Here is a 20,841-nt window from a genome sequence, read left to right as displayed (position 1 = left end):
CATCCTGTCCACGAGCACCTAGCAGGCTTTCAATTCATGACAACCTAGGATTATCCAAAGACACAATTACTGCCTCCACTAACACCCAGTACAAAACAGAGTAGCCTTGAAAATGGCTTTCATCTGTTTGACAGTTGCCTTAGGAAAGTGCTGCAGAAGAAGAATGCTTTCCAAAACCTGGGTCAGATCATAATTCCAAGGCACTGGGCTGCCAGAAATCCTGCCTGTATTTTGCCAAAAGGCTCAAGCTGGCTCAGGGTTTTTGGAGTCCCTGTACCCGATGCTATGGAACGGCAAACCTTTCCTGTGGGACGCGCTCGACAGACAGCTAACAGGAAAAGAGCTTTGCAGCAAACATTCTCCTATGCACTTCTGTGAGCTCATTCAATTCTCATCACCTTATGTTGTTCTGTTACCTCCTTTTACACATGTAACAGACCTAGAAAGGACGCACAGCTGGAATCTGAATCCAGGCACTCATTTTTAAGCACTACATATTTTTCAATAGACAAGATCCTCTTTGGGTATTTTGAATTTGGCTTTATTTACACCACCATGGGCAGTTAAGACAAAGACTTAGATAAGGAATGGCGTATGGTCCCTGGAAGCCCAAAGGACCCAGAGATTTCTATTTGCACGAGTGATCTGCTTGGCTCCCTGCCCATGCATGCTGCCTGCCCTTCCTGGCTGAAGCCACTTAATCCCATTTGTCATGTTACCGGCCCCACACATGCCCCCAGCAGCTGCGCTCTCAGCACATAAGCCGAAGGATCCCTTCCTCTCGTGCACATGAGCCCTACACACGGTGCTGCTCTGACCTCCTATCGGATTCTAACCACTGGCTCTCTCACATCTGAATCCCCGCCAGGCTGGTCAGGACTGGCTGTCTGGAGGCCCCTTCTCTGGCCCATGCTGCCAGCAGATCCTCCTGACTCAGCAAGTACCCGAAATGAGCCATTCCCATAGAAGGAACAATCTTTCCACCTTCTGTTTATGTACTGATCTCACGAGATCTCTGTAGACTGACTTCTACTCATAATGGAGGTCAACCACAGCACAACATATGGGCACAAGACCTCTGTGACCAGCAGGTACCTACAACCTTGGTGTAGGTAGACCGAACGAGAGTTAACAAAATGTAGTATAAAGGAAATACAAAAGTGACATAATTATTTAATGACACAGGAAAATAGCATGTTATGAAAAAAGCCGGTTCCAAGTTGGGGATAGAGGATGACTTCACTTCTGATAAAAAAATGTAAAAGCGTGTATACAAAACACTGGATGAGTACGTACTAAAATACTGACAGTATTTACTCCTGCTCTGGATTAAATACTCTTCCCTTTGTTTTTGTGTATTTTCTGAGACATGACTATGTCTGAAATAAAAAAGAAAAACAAGTTACCAGATGTCTTAGAGGAACAGTTATTAAAAACCAGGAGTCCAGCGGTCAAGGCCTGAACCCCAGGGCAGCTTGAGCCATGGGGCCAAGGGGCCAGGGGTCGGGTCCAGATGCAGAATATCACTCTTCTTTTTTACTCCTGGGATGCTATTTTTATCAGGCTGTTTCTTCCACATTTGACGCTCTCAATGTGCTTATTTTATTAGGAGCCTATCACTATTACCTGGCGTAACAGCAAAATGACGCTAAGCAACTTTAGTTTCAAATTGATAAAAATCTAATAACCATTTTTATAGTTACAAGATGCACTGGAAATAAGACATAGGAAACACGCTGGAAATCAAGAGCTCTCGTAACAAAACCCCTGCCAGACTAAACCCGTCTCTGTGGCTCTGACCTCTGTTCATGTCCAATTTTCATCACAAATCTGTGTTTTGTGGATCCGAAAGGGGCTATTTTTCTCAACAAGATGCTCTCTCTGCCTCCCTGATACTCTGCAGAGTCGGAAGGGCTCACCAAAATCCAAACCACCTGAAGCAGAGCCAAGTGAGGTCTATCACCACTCTGCCTTTTCGAAAAGGTTTTTGCTAAGTTATCAAATGGAGAATAGAAGAGTATTACACCTATACTGGTGTAAATGAGGCTCAAAGATCTGATTCCCTCTGCTCCCAACAAATGTTGGGAGGGCTGAGGGTGCTTTATTCAAACAACGTCAAATAACCCAAACTTCTCACTCTTGAAAAAAAGAAGGGGAACAGCCACAGTTTTAAAATCTGGCCTATTTAAAAATCAATGCCACCTCTGACCTAAAGTGCTTCCTAGCCACAGCAGCATTTTCAGGGGAGGTCAAGAACTACAGTTAAGGTCCAAGAAACAACCCAAAACAAACCCAAGTAAGTGGAGACAATTTTCTGCATCACTACCACCAGCACCTGTTCAGAGTATCAGGTCACTGCCTTTTACAGCAGGTTGGTACAAAATCCGTGCCGTGAAAATCCTCAGCCACCCAGAGGAAAAGGTACAAAAGGAATTATATTAAAACAATGACAAACTTGGAGGAAAAAGAATTAAAATATTCCATCCAAAAGATCCTTTGTTTTGCCCTTGAGCAACCTAAAAAAATGAACTGTGTTTTATATCCCCAAGTAAGAGAGGTATTTCCTGGAAGCAATCAGTGCCCAGCGCTTGCAGCCCAAGTCCATGTATACTCCTGTTCCATCAGTCCCAATCCTGAAGCCACAAAAATTCCTCTGTTAGAGAAAGGGAAAAATCCGTATCAGGACGAAGCTACTGAGGAAGAGAGGAAGGCGGGTCTTCAGTGGGAGAACTGCCTGCTGTCAGATGACTTCCTGCTGATGTGTTTGAAGATTCTGGACTTCTCCACCTTCCTGGCTTTCTGGTAGCCGAATCCGCCGCCTCCACCTCTCTTCTTCAGCTTGCCGTCATTGCTGTTCACGTCTAAAGGCGGATGTTAAGGAAATCAAGCAACATGCAGATAATGAACTCCCACCTAACATCCACACAGAGAACGAACCAGTGTGTCCACCGCTCCTCTGCTGCCACACCCCCTCCCTGCACCATGAAAATGTCAACATAAGCCTATGTGACATTTCCAGGAAGTCTGGAATGGCCCCTTGGTGTGGCCTAAAATTAGCAGCTATGACTTTTAGGCCTAAGGTAATGGTCCTGTTAACTGTGTTCTCCACACAATGAAACCGAAGACAATTACTTATAAGGAGTCCAGAGGTAAATTAGCAAGTTTACACACCACCCTCCGTGTCAAAACAAATGACTTTCACCTCTGTTCTGACTGCATTCAGGAATGTTATAGTGACTGAAGGAGTCCTTCCTTCCACATGATTCAGCAAGCATTCATCACGACGGACGTTCACGCACTGCCTACGATGAGGCCGGTGACCCCAAATCTTGTTGCCTCGGGAGTCCGTGCCAGAACGTTAGCTGGCCTCACTCTAGCTGGTTGTTTCCTCTGCGGAAAACGCGATCAACCTCACAGAAGCAACTGGAGGGGTTTCCTTTGCCTTTTACCCTGAGTAGCACTTAGATTTTATTTTCTTTTGCTAATCTTGCAACTTCCTTGTATGAAATCCTTCAATGGCTCTAAGCGGATAAAAACTCTGAGGTCTCATCTCCTATCTTCAGCTCCAGGACATGCTGGTCTCCACAGACCTCAGATCTCATACAGGGAAGCCTCATAACCACCCAAGCCCTGCAATTTTACCCCTCTGCATTTCTCTCTGGCCTTCACTGTTGGCCAGTTAAACTCCTTTGTTTTTACAGGCCAAATCACAAGCTGTCTTGTTTTTGCAATCCCCACTGTGACAACTAATCCCGGCCTACTTTGTGCTAGCCCTGACAAGCAGTGACCAGAATGCATTCCCGGGCTTCCAGACCTCAGGCGGAGCACATACCAAACCAAGTGCTAAGCCCGAATGCCCCTGTCAACCTTCTGTCCCTTAGTTCCTGGATGAATTCCTAACAACAAAGGATACTCAGATCAACGAAAGGAGGCACCTTGAAACCAAAGGACAGAGCAACTTGAGGCAAATTTAAGTTATTAACGTTAAAGATCTGTTTCAGAGAATGAGAATCATATGCTCGAATGTAGGACTTATATGCTTCCTGGGCTGACTTATGAAGGAAGTAGTTCTTTTCAATCAATTTTTCAAGCTGAAAAGAAAAAAGAGACATCAGTGTCAGTAATAATACAAAAGCAGACTTCCTATATATTATTAGAACAAAACCACCCTATAAAAAAACACATGTTCCAAAACATCTGCTCCAAGTTTCGTTAATATGTGCAAAACCAGGATGGGGGAAGAATAATGTCCAAGTTCTTGTAAGGTATGAACTGGAATGAGGCAGGGAACCCTGGAATGTGGTAACCAGCACAGCAAGAACCCTAGAAGAACACAGTTCAAACCACTGGTTTTATGGAAAGGGGAGACTCAGAGGACAACTACCAATGAAATACTATAAAGGCAGTGCCCCGGATAAGGCTACCTCTTACCCACAAAACAGAAACAAAACACAAAGCGTACCTGAGACTGAATGTCAGAAATCTTGGACCAGGAAAACTCAAATTCACTTAATGGAACCTAGAAAACAAAAGCATGAAGATCAGTCAACCAGGGTAGATCAACGTTGAGACTTTCAGATGAACGAGCAGTGCCAAGTGTCCCACGAAGAGCTGGGAAAAGCCGGAGCCGATGCAGCTGAGGAGGAACTGAAGAGAAGGACAGACAACCAGGCCTGTGCAGCTCCCTCACCACAGCTGCTCCTCTGGTCTCCCGAAGCCAATGGGAAAGTCTTATCTTCCCTTTGCTAACTTCACAAGAACTGGGCTGGGGAACCTTCCTGAAAAAAAGTCAAGGAACTGGACAGGGACAGTGGATCCATGAAGCCCTTTTCTACATAAGGATCTCTGGATGCCCCATGAGGCAGCCCGATGCTTCCAGTCAAAAGGACCGCTGGCTCCTCCCTCCGTGTCGGGAGAGCTGTCCTGGCCGCAAGCTGTCCTTTGTGATGGCCAGAGGTCGTGATGACCACAAACTCCTACAGGAAGGATCTCTCACCAGCCGTCACTTACCAGATAACTGCAAAAATGGCAGACCTCCGAGAGGGCTAGAAAAATAGCTGCCCCGGTCCCACCCCGAGCCTGCAATCTTGCAGGGAGCACAGGTAAAGGATAAAACAGCTGGATGAGCACAGGTGCTATGGAATATGAACGCCAGGAGATCAGGGACGGCTTCCCAGAAGACAGCACAGCTCGCTGAAACCAGAGGCATTCTAGAGATCCAGGCAGACAGCATTCCAGAGAAAAGGTGCAAGGGCCATTTCTGGAAACTGCACGTACGTGCAGGGTAGAGGAACATCCACCTGGCAGGACTGTGCCAAGTGGGGGCCAAATGTCAGGAGAAGGCCTGACTGGTGTGCACAAGACTGAGCAAAAAGGAGGCCATTCGGGATTCTAACGAATTCAGGTTTGGTGGATGGAATGAGGCCAGGGCCAGATTAGGGTGTGTTGCGGCTCACGGTGACTGGACGCTGTATAGCGAAAATAAAAACCGCTTTCCAAAGCAGAAGGAAGAAAGGCAACCAGCAGCAGCCACGACGGAGGGAGGGGAAGAAGGACAGTGGGTTTAGGGTCGAAGCTGTTGTTTTAGTGGGAGATTGGAGATGGTCACAGGAGAGACTGGAGGTAAAACAGAGTCGATGAATAGAAGATAGAAGGAGGAGGAAGAGGCAAGAGTGAATGGAGTCTGGGTGAAAACGACGCTACAGCAGGGCGGCAGGTGGAGGCAATAGGTGTGACGCGGCTCAGAAGGGGCAGAGGTTTCAAACAGGGCTCTAGGCAAAGGGAGGCGCCAGGAGACACGACAAGCACGGTGGATCAACAGAGGCCCAGGGCTGTGCCTGTTTCAGGCCAGCCCCGCATCACGGTCACCTGTCCAACCGCTCTTACTGTTCCCACAGCAGCAGTGACTCCCGACACCTCAGACCCATCCAGAAATGGTGCTTAAGGCCATGGGCACTGGCACACAGCTCCTACCAAGAGGGATCTGTTCCCAGCTTAAGATTTTCCAAACTGGTATCTTTACCTTGGATTGCCTCAAGTAACGAAGGAAACCCAATTCTTCAGGGCGCAAAATGAGCAAGGCCTGCCCTCTTCCATTCAGGCCTCTGGCTGTTCTTCCCACACGATGAATATATTCCTGTGGTGGAGAGAGAAGAACCTGAATTAATACACCAACTTCCACGGAACCTGTTTTTCCAGGACCCGCACGTGGTGGACAGAAGCATGTCAGCACATCTGGATGAAAAGGTGCTCCTCCCCTGGGACCGTGCCACATGCCCCTTCCCCATGTCCCCGGCTTCCGCATGCACCATCACCAGAGAGCTAACAGGGCAATGACCGAGGCTGACACTCACTGGTCACTGGACATGATATTCACATTAACTCTATGATCTAAGAAAAAAATGACTATTTTAATTTTTTCAAAATACTTATTTTTGAGAGAGACAGAGCGTGAGCAGGGGAGGGGCAGAGAGAGAGGGAGACACAGAATCCGAAACAGGCTCCAAGACTGTCAGCACAGAGCCTGACGCGGGGCTTGAACTCACGAGCAGCGAGATCATGACCTGAGCCAAAGTCAGACCCTTGACCAACTGAGCCACCCAGGTGTCCCCAAAAATGACTATTAATACTAAGTGTGCTTCATCTTCAAAATAACTTTTTCAACATGTTTTGATGCTACGTGACGATGTACGTAATCTATCTCTTGTTGAAAGTATTTAATAAAACTTAATACATAAGCTACAAAATCTTCTCTATTTGTGGAAGCAAATTTTATTTCCTTCTAAAACCAGTTACTGCTCTTAACAGACCATTTCAAGTACATGAATTCCTGACTTCAGTCTCACTGAGGCCTCTCAAATCTTGCACATCCACTTTGGGTCAGCAAAAGCCCTAACCACCATCAGCACCAGAGAAATACTACAGTCAGTATACAATAAAAATAAAACATGCCTTGAGGGGCGCCTCGGTGGCTCAGTCAGTTAGGTGGCCCACTCTTGGTTTCAGCTCAGGTCATCATCTCATGGTTTGTGAGTCTGAGCCGAGTTGGGCTCCACACCCACAGTGCACACCCTGCTTGCAACTTTTCTCGTGTGCGTGCTCTCTCTCTAAATGAATAAATTTTTAAAAACACGTGACTGGAGTAACTAAGGGGTAAACCTTTGAATATGAAATAGTTATTTCTCAGGGAAACTGGGATGTTTATTCTTTAATGTACAGCCATTGTGGAGAAGCTCTGAGGATGCCAGTTACCTTGGGGTCATCTGGAGGGTCATATTGCACAATCCAGTCGACTTCAGGGATATCCAGCCCTCTGGCCGCCACATCTGTACACAACAATATCCCTGAATCTGCATTGCAGAACTGGAAGAACGTGGTTGTACGCTTATTCTGCTTCTGCCTTCCCTAGAATCGAATCAAAACATCCATTAGAGCTGGAAACTTGAGGTCATTTCTGGGAGATCTGGAGGTACAACCCCCAAGCTGTGGAACTATTAACCTACATTTCACTTTCACTCTCTGGCCTGTATCCTATTTCCCTAAGTGGATGGTATCTCTTACCCCTCTGTGGTCCTCACCCCTCTACACCCAGCAAAGCTCCCTCCACGTGGGATCGTTCCAGATTTAGAAAGAGCGATACTGCAAACCCCACAATCCATATAACTTGGTAAGTGCAACTGTGCTAAATAAACTCATGATAATCACTTACATGAATGGCCAAGACAGGCAAATCGATGTAGTTCAGCAACTCATAGTGGTATTTCACGGACATACAGGATGAAAAGAAGACCATCAGTTTCTTCTTCCGGTTCTTCTTAAGGAATGTAAACAGGAGGAGGAATCTCTTTTCGGAGGGACAAACAACATATCCCTAGAAGTGGTCCAAGTGAACAGGTAAAAATATTCAGACGCTTGCGGCTTTATGAACCAATACGATTTGAGGGAGAGCACATATACGCATCACATACTGCACCGTCCTGCCTTACCCACAGCAATTACTATCTCCATTACAACAGAGCATTCCTAAAATGAGACTAATTTTAGTTCTTTTGGCTCCTTTTACTGGGTGCAATCACTAGATACTAAATGCTTCTCATATCTCTGAGATTGCAGACTTCTGCTTACCAACAGTTTGTGTAATCATGATACGGTAACATCTCTGCTCATTGGGAACCCTCAGAGCATATCAATGCTTCATTTTTAAAAAGGTCCTTAAAAGCAAGATCTCAAATAACCATAGCCTAAGTGCACTGTCCTAAACAAAATAACAAGGCTGACTGAACGTATTTCTTAAAATACACAGCCAACGAAAAGACCTTAAGCTAGATTATTTGAAATATTTTATTCATCAAATGACTCAATCTTAAGGTTCTTTTTTTACTGAAAATTTTTTTTTTACTATTTATTTTTGAGACAGAGACAAAGCATGAGTGGGGGAGGGGCAGAGAGAGAGAGAGAGGGAGAGAGTCACAGAATCCGAAGCAGGCTCCAGGCTCTGAGCTGTCAGCACAGAGCCCGACGTGGGGCTCGAACTCACGGACTGTGAGACCATGACCTGAGCCGAAGTCAGACGCTTAACCAACTGAGCCATCCAAGTGCCTCTTTATTAAAAATTTTTAATGTTTATTTATTTTTGCGAGACAGATACAGAGCGCAAGAGGAGGAGGGCAGAGAGAGAGGGAGACACAGAATCTGGAGCAGGCTCCAGGCTCCATGCTGTCAGCACACAGCCAATGCGGGGCTCAAACTCATGAACTGCAAGACCATGACCCGAGCCGAAGTTGGTGGCTTTATAGAGTGAGCTGCCCAGGTGCCCCTAAGGTTCTATTTTTAATCCACCTCGTTTGGATCTGTCACCTCACTTCCAATTTTTCACAGCAGGGCTCCTGAAACCAGCCTCTCCATCTGCGAAGTCACCTTGCATCTTAGAGCAAAGTATTAAATGACAATGACTTTTTTTTAACTGCATGTGCAACTGGTGGTGATTAATGTCTCCCATGTGGCAGGCAATATTTAAGAGACAGAATAAAGAGAGCTGACCATGTTATTCAGAGTTTAAGATACTTGATAGATACCAGGAGAGGCAGCAATCCAATACCCAAGTTTACTATATTTGAAGTAAAAGTTCATTAATCCATCTGCTTTTGGGATGATCCTCCAAACAATTACAAGGGCACAGAGATGAGCCGTAAATGTAAGATGTAGACAAAAAGTACCTGCTCAAGACCATCCACTGTTGCATTAGCTTTATCATCATCAACACCAACGTACAATGGCTCCTTTTTCAGAGAAATCCTTGCCAAGTCTTCAACTTTTCGAGTTTGTGTGGCGGAAAAGAGCATGGTCTGCCTGCGAGCTGAAACAGATACACATAAATAACCCAAAGGTTTCAGGGAATTTTTAGAACTGCCTCACAACTAGAAATGCTGAGGAGAACTATCAGGAATGGGACATGTGGCATCACTACAGATGTTAAGGGAATATCACGAACAACTGTATGTCCATGAATTTGACAACTTAGATAAAATGGAGAAATGGCTAAAGCTCACTTGAAAAGAAACAGAAAACCTATATAGTTTTGTAGTACCTATTACAGACATCACAGCCAAAATCATCACATAAAGGAAACTCTAGCCCCAAGTATCAGGTGAATACTATCAAACATTTAAGGAAAAAATATTACCAATTCCTCCCAATCAATCTCTCCAGGACTTGAAGAGTTTTTACTTCCCAATTCATTCTTTGAAGCCAGCCATTACCCTGATACCAAACCCAATAATGATTCGTGAGCACAGATGCAAAATTTCTGAATACAATTTTAGCAAAGATGAATGCAGCATATAAAATGTAGCATCATGACCAAGTGGTGATTACTCCAGGAATGCAGGGTTAGCTTCATGTTTAAAAAATACCAATACAATTTACTTTATTAACAAATTTAAAGAAAAAACATCTAATCATTTTATTATTTTTTTTAACGTTTATTTTTCAGAGAGAGAGAGAGACAGAAAGAGAGAGAGACACACAATGCGAGTGGGGGAGAAGCAGAGGGGGAGGGAGACACAATGCAAAGCAGGCTCCAGGCTCTGAGTCTGACACAGGGCTCGAACTCACAAACCATGAGATCATGACCTGAGCTGAAGTCGGTGCTCAACCGACTGAGCCACCCAGGCGCCCCAACATTTGATCATTTTGATAGCCACGGTAAAAGCATTTGATAAAATTTAACATCTGTTTTTTTAACTTTATAAAAAATTTATTTTGAGGGAGAGAGAAAGCATAGCTGGGGAGGGGCAGAGAGAAGGAGAGACAATCCCAAGCAGGTTCCACGCCATCAGCGTAGAACCTGATGCAGGTCTCGAACTCAGACTGTGAGATCATGACCTGAGCTGAGATCAAGAGTCAGATGCTTAACCATGTGCCACCCAGGCGTACCACTAACATCTATTTCTTATGGTGATGTTACTGTTCTGTTTTATGCTGTTACTGCAATTTCATTTTCAATGGTTTGGAAGCCATTTTTGTGACGAAAAAATGCTCATACTGTACATTATCTACAGCATGCCATTCTGGATTAATAAAAGTAATTTAGCATGTGCAGATAAACAGAAAAAAATCTCAGCAAACCAGGTACAGAAGCAATCATCTTCATCCTCCATCTGGTAAAGGGTATCTACAAAAAAATCTACAGCTAACATCATACTTAACGGTCAAAGACTGAATGCTTTCTTCTCTATGATCAAGAGTAAGACAAAAGATGTCTACTCTTGCCACTTCTACTCAGTACCGTATTGGAGGTTCTAGCCAGTGCAATCAGGCGAGAAAAAAAAACTAAGAATTTTATTTACTTTTAAATTTATAGAGGGTATAATTGCTTAGGTAGAAAATTTAGTGGGTAGCTTCATCTGGAGGGTCATAATGAACAATCCAATTGAATATAGTTAATTACTTTGCGAGATACAGGACCAACACACAAAAATCAACTGCATTTGTGTATACAAGCCATGAACAAGTTCAAGTTGAAATTTTAATGAAATACTCAGGGGTAAATCTAATAAAAGACGTGAAAAAAATCTATGCACTGGAAACTCAAACACTGTTGAGAGAAAATAAGGAGCAAATAAATGCAGGCAAACCTTATTAATGGGTTGAATGATTTAACAGTCTTCTACCAATGATCTGTATTTGGTACAGTATCAACCATGATCCCAGAGGTTTATGGGGTAGAAGTGGACAGACTGATTCTAAAATTTATACAGAAATGCAAAGGGGAGAATAGCCAAAAACAATTTTGAAAAAGAATGGAGTTGGGGTTAATACTACCTAGTTTCAAGACTTATTAGAGAACACGGAACCCACCTATTGCTGATGGGAATGTAAAATGGTACAAGCTAAACACGCGCCAGCCACCCCGCTCCCAGGGGTGTGGTGTACTCATTTGATGGAATGCATCTCAAGAATACAAGAAAGTACTGCCACATGCAACAGCTTGGATGAATCACAAAAGAAACCGGACAAAAGAGTTTTACCGTATGATTCCATTCATAACTCTCTAGAAAATGCAAACTGATCTATAGTGACAAAAAGCAGATCAATGGTCACCTGGCAGAGAAGTGTGTGAGCAGCTGTTGGAAGCGGTGAGGGCGTTCCTTCTGAAGGAGGGAGGGAGGGATTATTACTAAGGCACACAGAGGACTTTTGTCCGTTATGGAGATGTTCACTGTATCGATTGTGGTGATGGTTTCATAGGTGTAAACATGTCAAAATTCACCAAACTGAATCCTTAAAATATGTACAGACTGTACCAATTATACTTCAATAAAGCATTAAAAAACAAACCACGATAAATGGAATCACGGCCTTATTACAGATATAAGAAGTTTTAAATGTTACAAATACTATAACCGAGGTATGTGACACGTTTGTGGCTACCTGGGAGATGTTCGGTTGGGTGAGAAAAAGAGATGGGGTGGTGGGGGCAAACAGGAGTGAGAAATACCTCAGAACTGTCTAACTTACGTTATAATCTCTAAAATGGCAAAACCACCGTATTAAGTTACTGCTAAGTCTGACGCTTGTCCCGCAAACTACCTCTCCTCAGCACAACTACTGCACTTGGCTGTATTAAAATTCTGGCATTAGGAGGAACCCTCTCTTGCTCCCAACAACCACTTTGCAAACCCTCGCAGATATTACTGACTTACTTGGCAGAAGTTTAATAATTTGTTTTAATTCCTCTTCAAACCCAACATCCAAGATCCGATCAGCCTCATCAATAACCAGACACTGGAGATTTTTATACATAAACCCTGGGGTGTTCTACCAAGACAAAGGCAAAGAAAAACGCGTTAGCCGTGAGGTTTATGTTTCACACAAGACAATGAGACAGGCGCCTCATCATAGTGTTGTCTCACCTGCATATGGTCCAGGAGACGGCCTGGTGTGGCCACAATGATGTTGATCCCATTACCAAGTTTCTGTGCTTCAGCGGATCTGTTGCTGCCACCCATTATCAATCCGTATGTGTGAACGTGGTGCGTCATCAGCTCTTTGAGAACGCCAAAAGTCTGCATGGCTAGTTCCCTAGTAGGTGAGAGAATAAGAACGCCTGTTCCTAAAAAGCAAAAAACCATATACGGTAAAAGTCGTACTGGAGGTACTGCCAGTAGTCAGTAACAATTATGATAAACTTCCAGTTAGATATTGGCAAAAACGATCAGATCAGAGACTCACCATTCCTAGGCATGAACTTTAACTTAACAATGAGTTCAACTGCAGGAATGAGAAATGCCAGAGTTTTACCACTGCCTGTTTTTGCAGCTGCTAGAAGATCCCTAAATATTAAAAACGGAAAGGAAGAGAGAGATATTTAGTCTCCCTTTTGAATACCTACCACATACCATCACATTTTAGGCATTAAAGCTAGAACGTGAATAAGAAAAATAAAGTCCCTAGTTTCTTTATCACCAAAATCAATTACAAGTTAAATACCTGGGAAATAAGAATTGTGCTATAAAACAGAAATGAACTCTTTTTTTTTCTCAAACACCAGTAACTTAGACTTTAATGAAGCGTGGATTATCAACCCAACACAGTACAAAATCCACAGAACATACTGGCATTTTCTTTCTAAACTACTAGCACTAAAATAGACAGCAACGCCCAAACATCAATCAACGTTAATCATACCTGCCTTCCAGAAGTGGTCGGATACTTTTATGCTGAATTTCAGTCATGTTTGTAAAACCCATTTCTTTTATTGCCCTCAGAGTGTTCTCACTGACAAGATCAGTAAGAGAAGCAAATGAAGTGTCCTCAAAAGCTCCTAAGCAAAAGATATCTTATCATTAGTAAATTTATCTTTTTAAGTAGTTAGTAGTGCTACAGTTACGTAATCAGTTTTGCTGTTTGAAGACATTTCTGGGTGGGAATCAAGCTTGGAAGAGCTTCTTCTAGTGAAAAAGACTAAACCCCAACCACTGCTATGTGATACTAAGACAAAGACCCTTACTTTTGAAGTTTCTCCACTGCTGATGGCTGTGTGAAATCCAGAACCCACATCCTAACAACAGTAAAAGATGGAGGGGGGATGTAACTGAGGGACTTGTATGAAACGCTAATGCCAAGGATGGCGGTGGTTCAGAGGGAAATGAAATGTTTAAACAATCTGAAATAAAACGTGAAGGCATCCAGCATAACAAAAACGGAGTGGAAAGTCAATCAAAAGAGCTGTTAATCTCATTCCAGAAGGACAACTGAGAAGGTCAGCTGTAGCCACACACCATTTAGACTGAACCCACATGCCGAATGTGCAGTGGTGCTTCAGCAGGGGAAGGCATCAAAATTACCTGGAGTGCTCCCACCCCATACGTGCCCCTGCTTGTTAGCCAGGTGCTGTTCAACCCTGCCACTGCTGACATTTTGGGCTGAGTAACACTTTGTCCCGAGGGGCTGTCCTCTGCATTACTGGATGTTCTGCAGCCTCCCTGACCTCTAGCCACTAAATGCCAGTAGCCTGTCTCTAGTTCTGAAAACCAAATGTGTTGATAGTCAACCTTGACAGTGTGCCTGGGACGGAGGAGGTTTATGGGATGCAGGACCTCGAATGCTACAACTGGTCAAGTTCTGGGTAAACCGGCACGGCCTGGTCACTGCCCTGGTTGAGAACCACTGCCATCATCTTTGCAATTTTGATTAAGCCAGCCTGGGGTTAGGCTTCAACATTTTAACAACTGAAAAACCCAAACCAAACAACTCAAGTAACCCCTAGACACTTCTGGTTTGGAGCAAGCAATTCTAGTCTCAACTCTCGACCTTCTAAAGAAAACAGAGGCCAGAGGACATTATGCTGGCAAAAGGCCGACAATAACACGACTCTCACCCTTCCTTATTTGTAACTGGGCAGGTAGCAAACCTCTGATCGCCAGACTTCTGGGCCAATGGCTTTCCTACTGCAAAATGGAATGAGCTTTAGAAAACAACAAACCAGGGGTGCCTGGGTGGTTCAGTCAGTTAAGCATGTGACTTCGGCTCAGGTCATGATCTCACGGTCCAGGAGTTCGAGCCCCGCCCCGGGGCTCTGTGCTAACAGCTCAGAGCCTCAAGCCTGCTTCGTATTCTGTGTCTCCCTCTCTCTCTCTCTGCCCCTCCTCTGGTTGCACTCTGTCTCTCTCTCTCAAAAATAAATAAAACCTTAAAAAAAAAACAAAAAAAAACAAAAAAAAACCAAAGGAACAAAAAACCCCAGAAGCTGTTTCTGTGCACATCAAAATATTTAGTGTCAGGAATGCAAGTAAACGAAGAACTAAGGCGCACAGTGTGCAAGATAAAGCAGTAGCTGGCTGACAAGTATTTCTTGTCAATACTCTTTTTCTAGGTAAATTAAAAGTCGCAACTGAAATTTCAAATGCTCTAATTCAGAAAGGCATGGCATTTTTCAGGTCTCTCTGGACATCTGTGAAGTTACCTGTCAGTCCCAGGGGTAGGCTGGGCACCTCAGCGTCTTCTTCCTGATCATCCGGCTTCTCCACATGGTTTTCTGTCTCTTCAGGCGCTTGTACATCTTCCTCAGACTCCCCCTTGTCTTCCGTTTTTGCTTTTTTGGTATCTTTGGTTATAAAGGATATCCCCCCCCCCCCCGAATTTTTGTTAAAATAAAAATAGCAAATAGGATCACAAAATAAAAAGACATGTAATACAAAGAGACATGTTCTTGAAAGCTTAATACATTTCCAGTTTTAATTCGCTAAGAATGTCTCTCCTTCATGATTTTCTTTGATTTAAAAACACAGGGGGACAATGCAGATTTTCCAACAAAACTATTTTTTAGGCTGGGGCGCCTGGGTGGCTCAGTCGGTTGAGCGTCCAACTTTGGCTCAGGCCATGATCTTGCGGTTCATGGGTTTGAGCTCCAAGTCAGTCTCTGTGCTGACAGCTCAGAGCCTGGAACCTGCTTCAGATTCTGTGTCTCCTCTATCTACACTTCCCACTTGTGTTCTGTCTCTGTCTCTCAAAAATAAATAAATGTAAAAAAATAAAATAAATAAAAAAACAAAAAACCCCCCACTATTTTTTAGGCCTATTACAGCACCTTAAATGACCAAGACATTTTGACAAGTTGAACAACTCAAGTATATTAATCACATCAAGTTCCATGTATTTCACTGAGGGAAATAAGGGCTGTGATTAAGGTTTCATTATTTCAAACGCTTTTAAAAGCCCTTATTTCTCCTTATGCCATTAAACAGAAATCTTCTATAAAAGCTAACTTTGGCTTAAAGACGAGCAGAAACCCCAAAGGCTCTTCAGGTTACTACAGAGAGTGCAGAGCAAGAACAATCCACTTAGTTGGGGGACAGAAACTGGCAGCTCCTTGAAATGAAGTGGCCAAGGGAAGAAGGGTTAAAGCCTACTGGCATTTTACTTCTACATACACCTTTCATATAGGGTCCCCAACTACCCCTCCAGCCTTACCCCCCATCACACTCTTCAATGGTCCACTCTGGGTCAAATGGGTTAACTACCATGCTGGGCTTTTACAAATGTACGGTAGCTAGTTATGCTAGTTAGAACAGAATTGACCTGGACCAGAACTCAGGACGTTTTGTGGTCCAGGACTGGCCTCTTCCTTGCACCTGACCACCACCCTTCTGGGAAACGGTCAACCCATGGGCAGTGTGAGGACAGGTACGCCATGTCTGGAAAACCACACAACTCCTTTCTAAAGCTATCTTCTTTTTAACATTTATTCATTTTTGAGACACAGAATGTGACCATGGGAGGGGCAGAGAGAGAGAGAGAGAGAGAGAGAGACAGACAGACAGACAGATTCTGAAGCAGGCTCCAGGCTCTGAGCTGTCAGCCCAGAGCCTGTGTGGGGCTTGAACCCACAAACCGTGAGATCGTGACCTGAGGTAAAGTTGGATGCTTCACCAATCGAGCCACCCAGGCATCCCTGCTCTTGTTACCTTTAAATAAGACACTTGTCTGATGCTGTATGTAATTCCAAATTTTATTTTTGGTAACTGTTTTAAGAATTTTTATTCACAAACTCATTTTTAAAACAATGTTAACGTTTACTTATTTTTTGGGGGAGAGAGAAAGAGAGAGAGAGAGAGGGAGACACAGTATCTGAAGCAGGCTCCAAGCTCTGAGCTGTCAGCACAGAGTCCGATGCAGGGCTCAAACCTACAAACTGTGAGATCATGACCTGAGCTCAAGTTGGACGCTTAACCGACTGAGCCACCGAAGTGCCCCTATAAAGCTCCTTTCTAAAGCTCCTTTACTTCAGGGACGTCTGGGTGGCTCAGTCGGTTAAATGTCTGACTCTTGATTTTGGCTCTGGTCATGATCTCATGGTTTGTGAGATCAAGCCCTGCATTGACAGCAATGAGGGTGCTTGGGATTCTCTCTCTGCACTCCTTCACTCATCACACTCTCTCTTTCTCTCTCTCAAAATAAATAAATAAACTTAAAAAAATAAATGAAACCTTTATTTCAGTTAAGATAGATGAACAGAATATTCTAACCCAGTGCTGACAAAACTTTTTCTATAAAGACCCAGAGAGTAAAGATTTTAGGTTTTGCATGCCCTATGGTTTCGGTCACCATAGAAACGAAGTAAACAAATGGGAATGGCAATGTTCCAATAAAACTTTATTTCCAAAAGTAGGCAGAAGGCTGAATAGCTTTCTGACACCTGTTATAGTCTCCCTTGAAATCTCTGCTTGCTCATATCTCAATTAAAATGCCTATTCTTCAGGGTGCCTGGGTGGCTCAGTCGGTTAAGCATCTGACTTCGGCTCAGGTCATGATCCCATGGGTTATGAGTTTCAGCCTCGAGCTGGGCTCCTGCTTCAGATTCTGTGTCTCTGACTCTCTTTCCCTCTCCTGTTCATGCTGTCTCTCTCTCAAAAATAAACGTTAAAAAAAAAACAAAAAACAAAAAACAAAAAAAAACCTATTCTTCATGTAAGCTTATTCAAATATAATCACCTTCCAAGAGAAATTGGCCTCCCCTTCATCCTGGCCATTCCACTCACTTCGAAATTAACGTGCCATTTATACAGAAGTTACCTGCTGGTTTGATACATTCTGCATATCCAAAATGTCAGTAAGTCTCCTTTCAAGAGGAGGAATTTATGATAGAAAAAAAACTGACAAAAAAATTCTTCTTATTTTAAAAGAATCATTAGTGCAAAGTCCATTGACAATAAAGGCCCAAGAAGATAGTGTGTACTAAGCCCAGATTTCTTAGTGTAATTCCACAATCCTGTTTGCAGATAGGTAATAAACCTAAAATACCATGCCCTAATATGGTCTGTTTAAAAGCCCAGCCAACTGTCAAAATGAGCAAGTTTCTAGAATTCAAGGAAGGCTTGTATTTAATTAAGCGTGAGGTTTTCTTCAGTGGTAAGGGAATGTAAAAGCACACCACTTTCCAGTATCTTAATAAAAATAAAAATGTCATCCCCCGCACACTATTTCCTTTTGCTACCAGGTTAGCTTCTGGTATGCTAGTGAGTATGGGGATTCTTGCATGGGGTAGGAATATAGTAATAATAACAGAACAAAGGTACAATGGTGACCGTGCAAACTATATGGATGCCTGAAATTCAAAGAAACTGAAGTACTCACCAGGCCCAGCATCACCCACTGTTTTCCTCTTTTTCTTCTTCTTTTTCTTTTTTGATTCTGAATTGGGAGGCTGTGTGGCTGCTTCTCCATTGATTATTACGGTAGATTTCTTTTTTTTTTTTTTTTTAACTTGCACATTTTCCACTGTTTCTTTAGCCATCTCTCCATTCCGGGCTTCTGACAAGTCCACATTCACAGACCGTTTTAGAGATTTTTTAACCTTCCCACTTCCCACAGTTTCCTCAGACAGTTTCTCATAGGCTCCATTCTGCGTTTCTGAGAGGCTCACATCAGAGGCCCCTGTTTAAAAAGGGGAGGTTTCCTTAAAAATGTTGGAATCGTAAATAAGAAACCCCACGGTGTCCATGACTGAAATGGTTTAGCTTTCATTTCCCTTTCGCGTACACTATTAAAACCACTTATAATTTATGGCGTTCTATAATAGGACAATTTCCTTTAATGAAAAATGCTGGAAAAGGGAAAGCTACGTTGATTTCTTAACTTCAAAAAAACCCCACATCTCTGTCCTTAAGGAGTTAAGAATCTAGGACAGCAAAACTTCAATGAGGTTAAAGATTTAAACGGATGGGGTTAGCAACTGTAGTTACAAACACACGTTTTAACGTCAGATAAATATATGGCTAATGGATGTACCAGAAAACACTAACAGCTATTCACACAACTACTGCTTCTCATATAACTTTAAAACATTCAACTTTAACTCTCCTAGGTAGCAGTGAATTGAAAATTCTGTTAATACGACCACTTACTTATCATATATAAATGCCTGGGGATGCCTTTTAAAAAGTTTCCCTGTTTACATACAATAAAAAAATAACATGGCCTTTTATACTTTGTTACCTTTAAATACCAAGAAACAGTAGAGCTGTATTATTCTGTATGAATCAGAAACACAAGGGAACTTCAAACCATGATTTCTAAAACCCACAAACCTGTCCTCTTCTACTCTCTGCTGAAATCCAGAGTAAGGAACCGCCCCCTGGGATCGATAGGTTATACAGGATCCAACATTGCCCTGGGGGTGGGGGGAGTTGATAAGTTATATATGATCCAAAAAACGTTACTCTAACTTCAAGATTTGTGGTTCATTGTTAGGAACTTAGGCCTGCAAATGAAGAGGGGAAGAAAGGTAACAGCCTTTTCAGGCAAGTCTTTACTAAGGATGCAAATACCCGGCAGCGCTTCAGAAATTCACAACCTAAAGTTAGGACAACCACTGGACACGTGCAGACGCACTTCTAGAGCTGCAAACAGGATATGCTCCAGGAGTCGGGAGTGGAGGTGGGTGGGAGAAGGCAATGTTATCAGGAAAGCTGTGATAAGACACTGACCTTGTTTTGAAGCGTTGCAGGCAGTAAACAGATGTGGAAGGAAGGTGCGTGGAGATGAGAAAGTTTCAGGAGTCTGATTCGAAATGGAGGCGGGGGGGAGGTTGGGGATGAGGTGGGAGGCGAAGGTGGGGAGGGAGTCGGAATGAGGGAGATGTAAAACAAGCTGGTTTAGCAGGACGCCCGGCTGGAGGCCTGTGAAGGAACTCAGGCGGCCTGCTCCTGCTCTGACTCTGTAAGGAAACCCTGAAGCTCAGAAAGATCCGGGGCAGATCCAGGGCACGGGATGAGCGGCACCCGCGCGGGACCAACTGGAGACCTCGCCAGGCTGCCTTTCCCTCTCGACAAGCACACGTGCTCGGGGGAGGCGGCCGCTCCACCTCCGGGCCGCAGGGGTTCTCAGGTGTGGGCCCCCGCAGCAACCGCGCCCCCTGCCCCCAGTCCCCGCGCATCTCACCCTGGAGCTTTAAGTTTCGCTGGCGCAATTTGAGGTTCCGTTTATCGATCTTCTTGCGCAGGAGTTTCATGGGTAGATGCGACATATTGTCGGCGAAGCGACTCCACTGCAACGCCACAGCTCGGCTACCCGGGTTGACGTTACTTCCTCCCCGGTAGCACGTGTGCACCTCGGCGGACCGGAAATACGCCACTGGGAACCCTTGAACACTGTAGAGCGGAAAAAAAAAATGCATCTGGGGAGGAAGTGCTTCCGGCGCGTATGCAACCGGGAGCCAAGGGCAGCTCTCTGCAGCGCCCTCTGGAGGAGCGGAGGTCCATCCCAGGTTCATGTTGTGTCTGAGCTGACAGAGCATTTTAGGGCCGTTGCGGGTCCTGGGAGCGTGAGCTTCCACAAAGGATACTGAAGAACCAAGGACGAGCAGAGGGCCTTCTTGAGTCTCCAATTTTGGGTGCTTGTGCTCTTTGTATCCTGGAATATTTGGAAAATTGAATAAAATCTAAATACATAAATTTCATCCATACGTTGTGAAAGAAGTTTCCAAAGTTAAGCTTTGTTAAGAGAGTCATTAAAAATAGGGTTTTGGAGGATACTGAGAAGCTGCCCTATGCATGTCTCCTCTTTCAATTCTTGGAACACCATGAACTCTTGGCTTTTGTCAACAGCAACTGGGACATAGTCTTCTACGTTGGACTGAAATAGAGATAATGTAACACTTGTTAGGTAAATTGACAATACTTAGATAGTTTAACTCTGTGGTAGTAATCATAATTCTTTGAAACAAGTTATATAACCTTGTGACTTTTGCCTTAATAAATCTACACTCTCTCTTTGCAGCTCAAAGTTCAGACTTTCAACAGTGAATTTCTAAGACCAGGTCTAGCAAATAAATCAGTATCA

General features: G+C 43.8%; 1 protein-coding gene across 1 annotated transcript; it reads right to left on the bottom strand.

Annotated features, from left to right (window-relative positions):
• Positions 1 to 1,153: 1,153 nt before the first annotated feature.
• DDX18 (DEAD-box helicase 18) lies at positions 1,154 to 20,116 on the bottom strand. Its single transcript, XM_019469322.2, has 14 exons — positions 19,942 to 20,116; positions 18,136 to 18,435; positions 14,966 to 15,106; positions 13,189 to 13,324; positions 12,733 to 12,833; positions 12,414 to 12,613; positions 12,204 to 12,318; positions 9,216 to 9,355; positions 7,709 to 7,870; positions 7,252 to 7,404; positions 6,023 to 6,136; positions 4,463 to 4,519; positions 3,914 to 4,091; positions 1,154 to 2,861 (listed from the first exon to the last, which is right to left on the bottom strand). The coding sequence occupies exons 1-14, from the start codon at positions 20,024 to 20,026 to the stop codon at positions 2,719 to 2,721; spliced, it is 2,025 nt and encodes a 674-aa protein (XP_019324867.2). The 5' UTR covers positions 20,027 to 20,116; the 3' UTR covers positions 1,154 to 2,718.
• Between the last annotated feature and the right edge of the window lie 725 nt (positions 20,117 to 20,841).

This window comes from Panthera pardus, unplaced genomic scaffold (genome assembly GCF_024362965.1).
Source record: "Panthera pardus isolate Hobbes unplaced genomic scaffold, ASM2436296v1 HiC_scaffold_10, whole genome shotgun sequence".
NCBI lineage: Eukaryota > Metazoa > Chordata > Mammalia > Carnivora > Felidae > Panthera > Panthera pardus.
The sequence above is the reverse complement of the archived record's forward strand: the minus strand, read 5'-3'. Positions and strand labels throughout refer to the sequence as shown.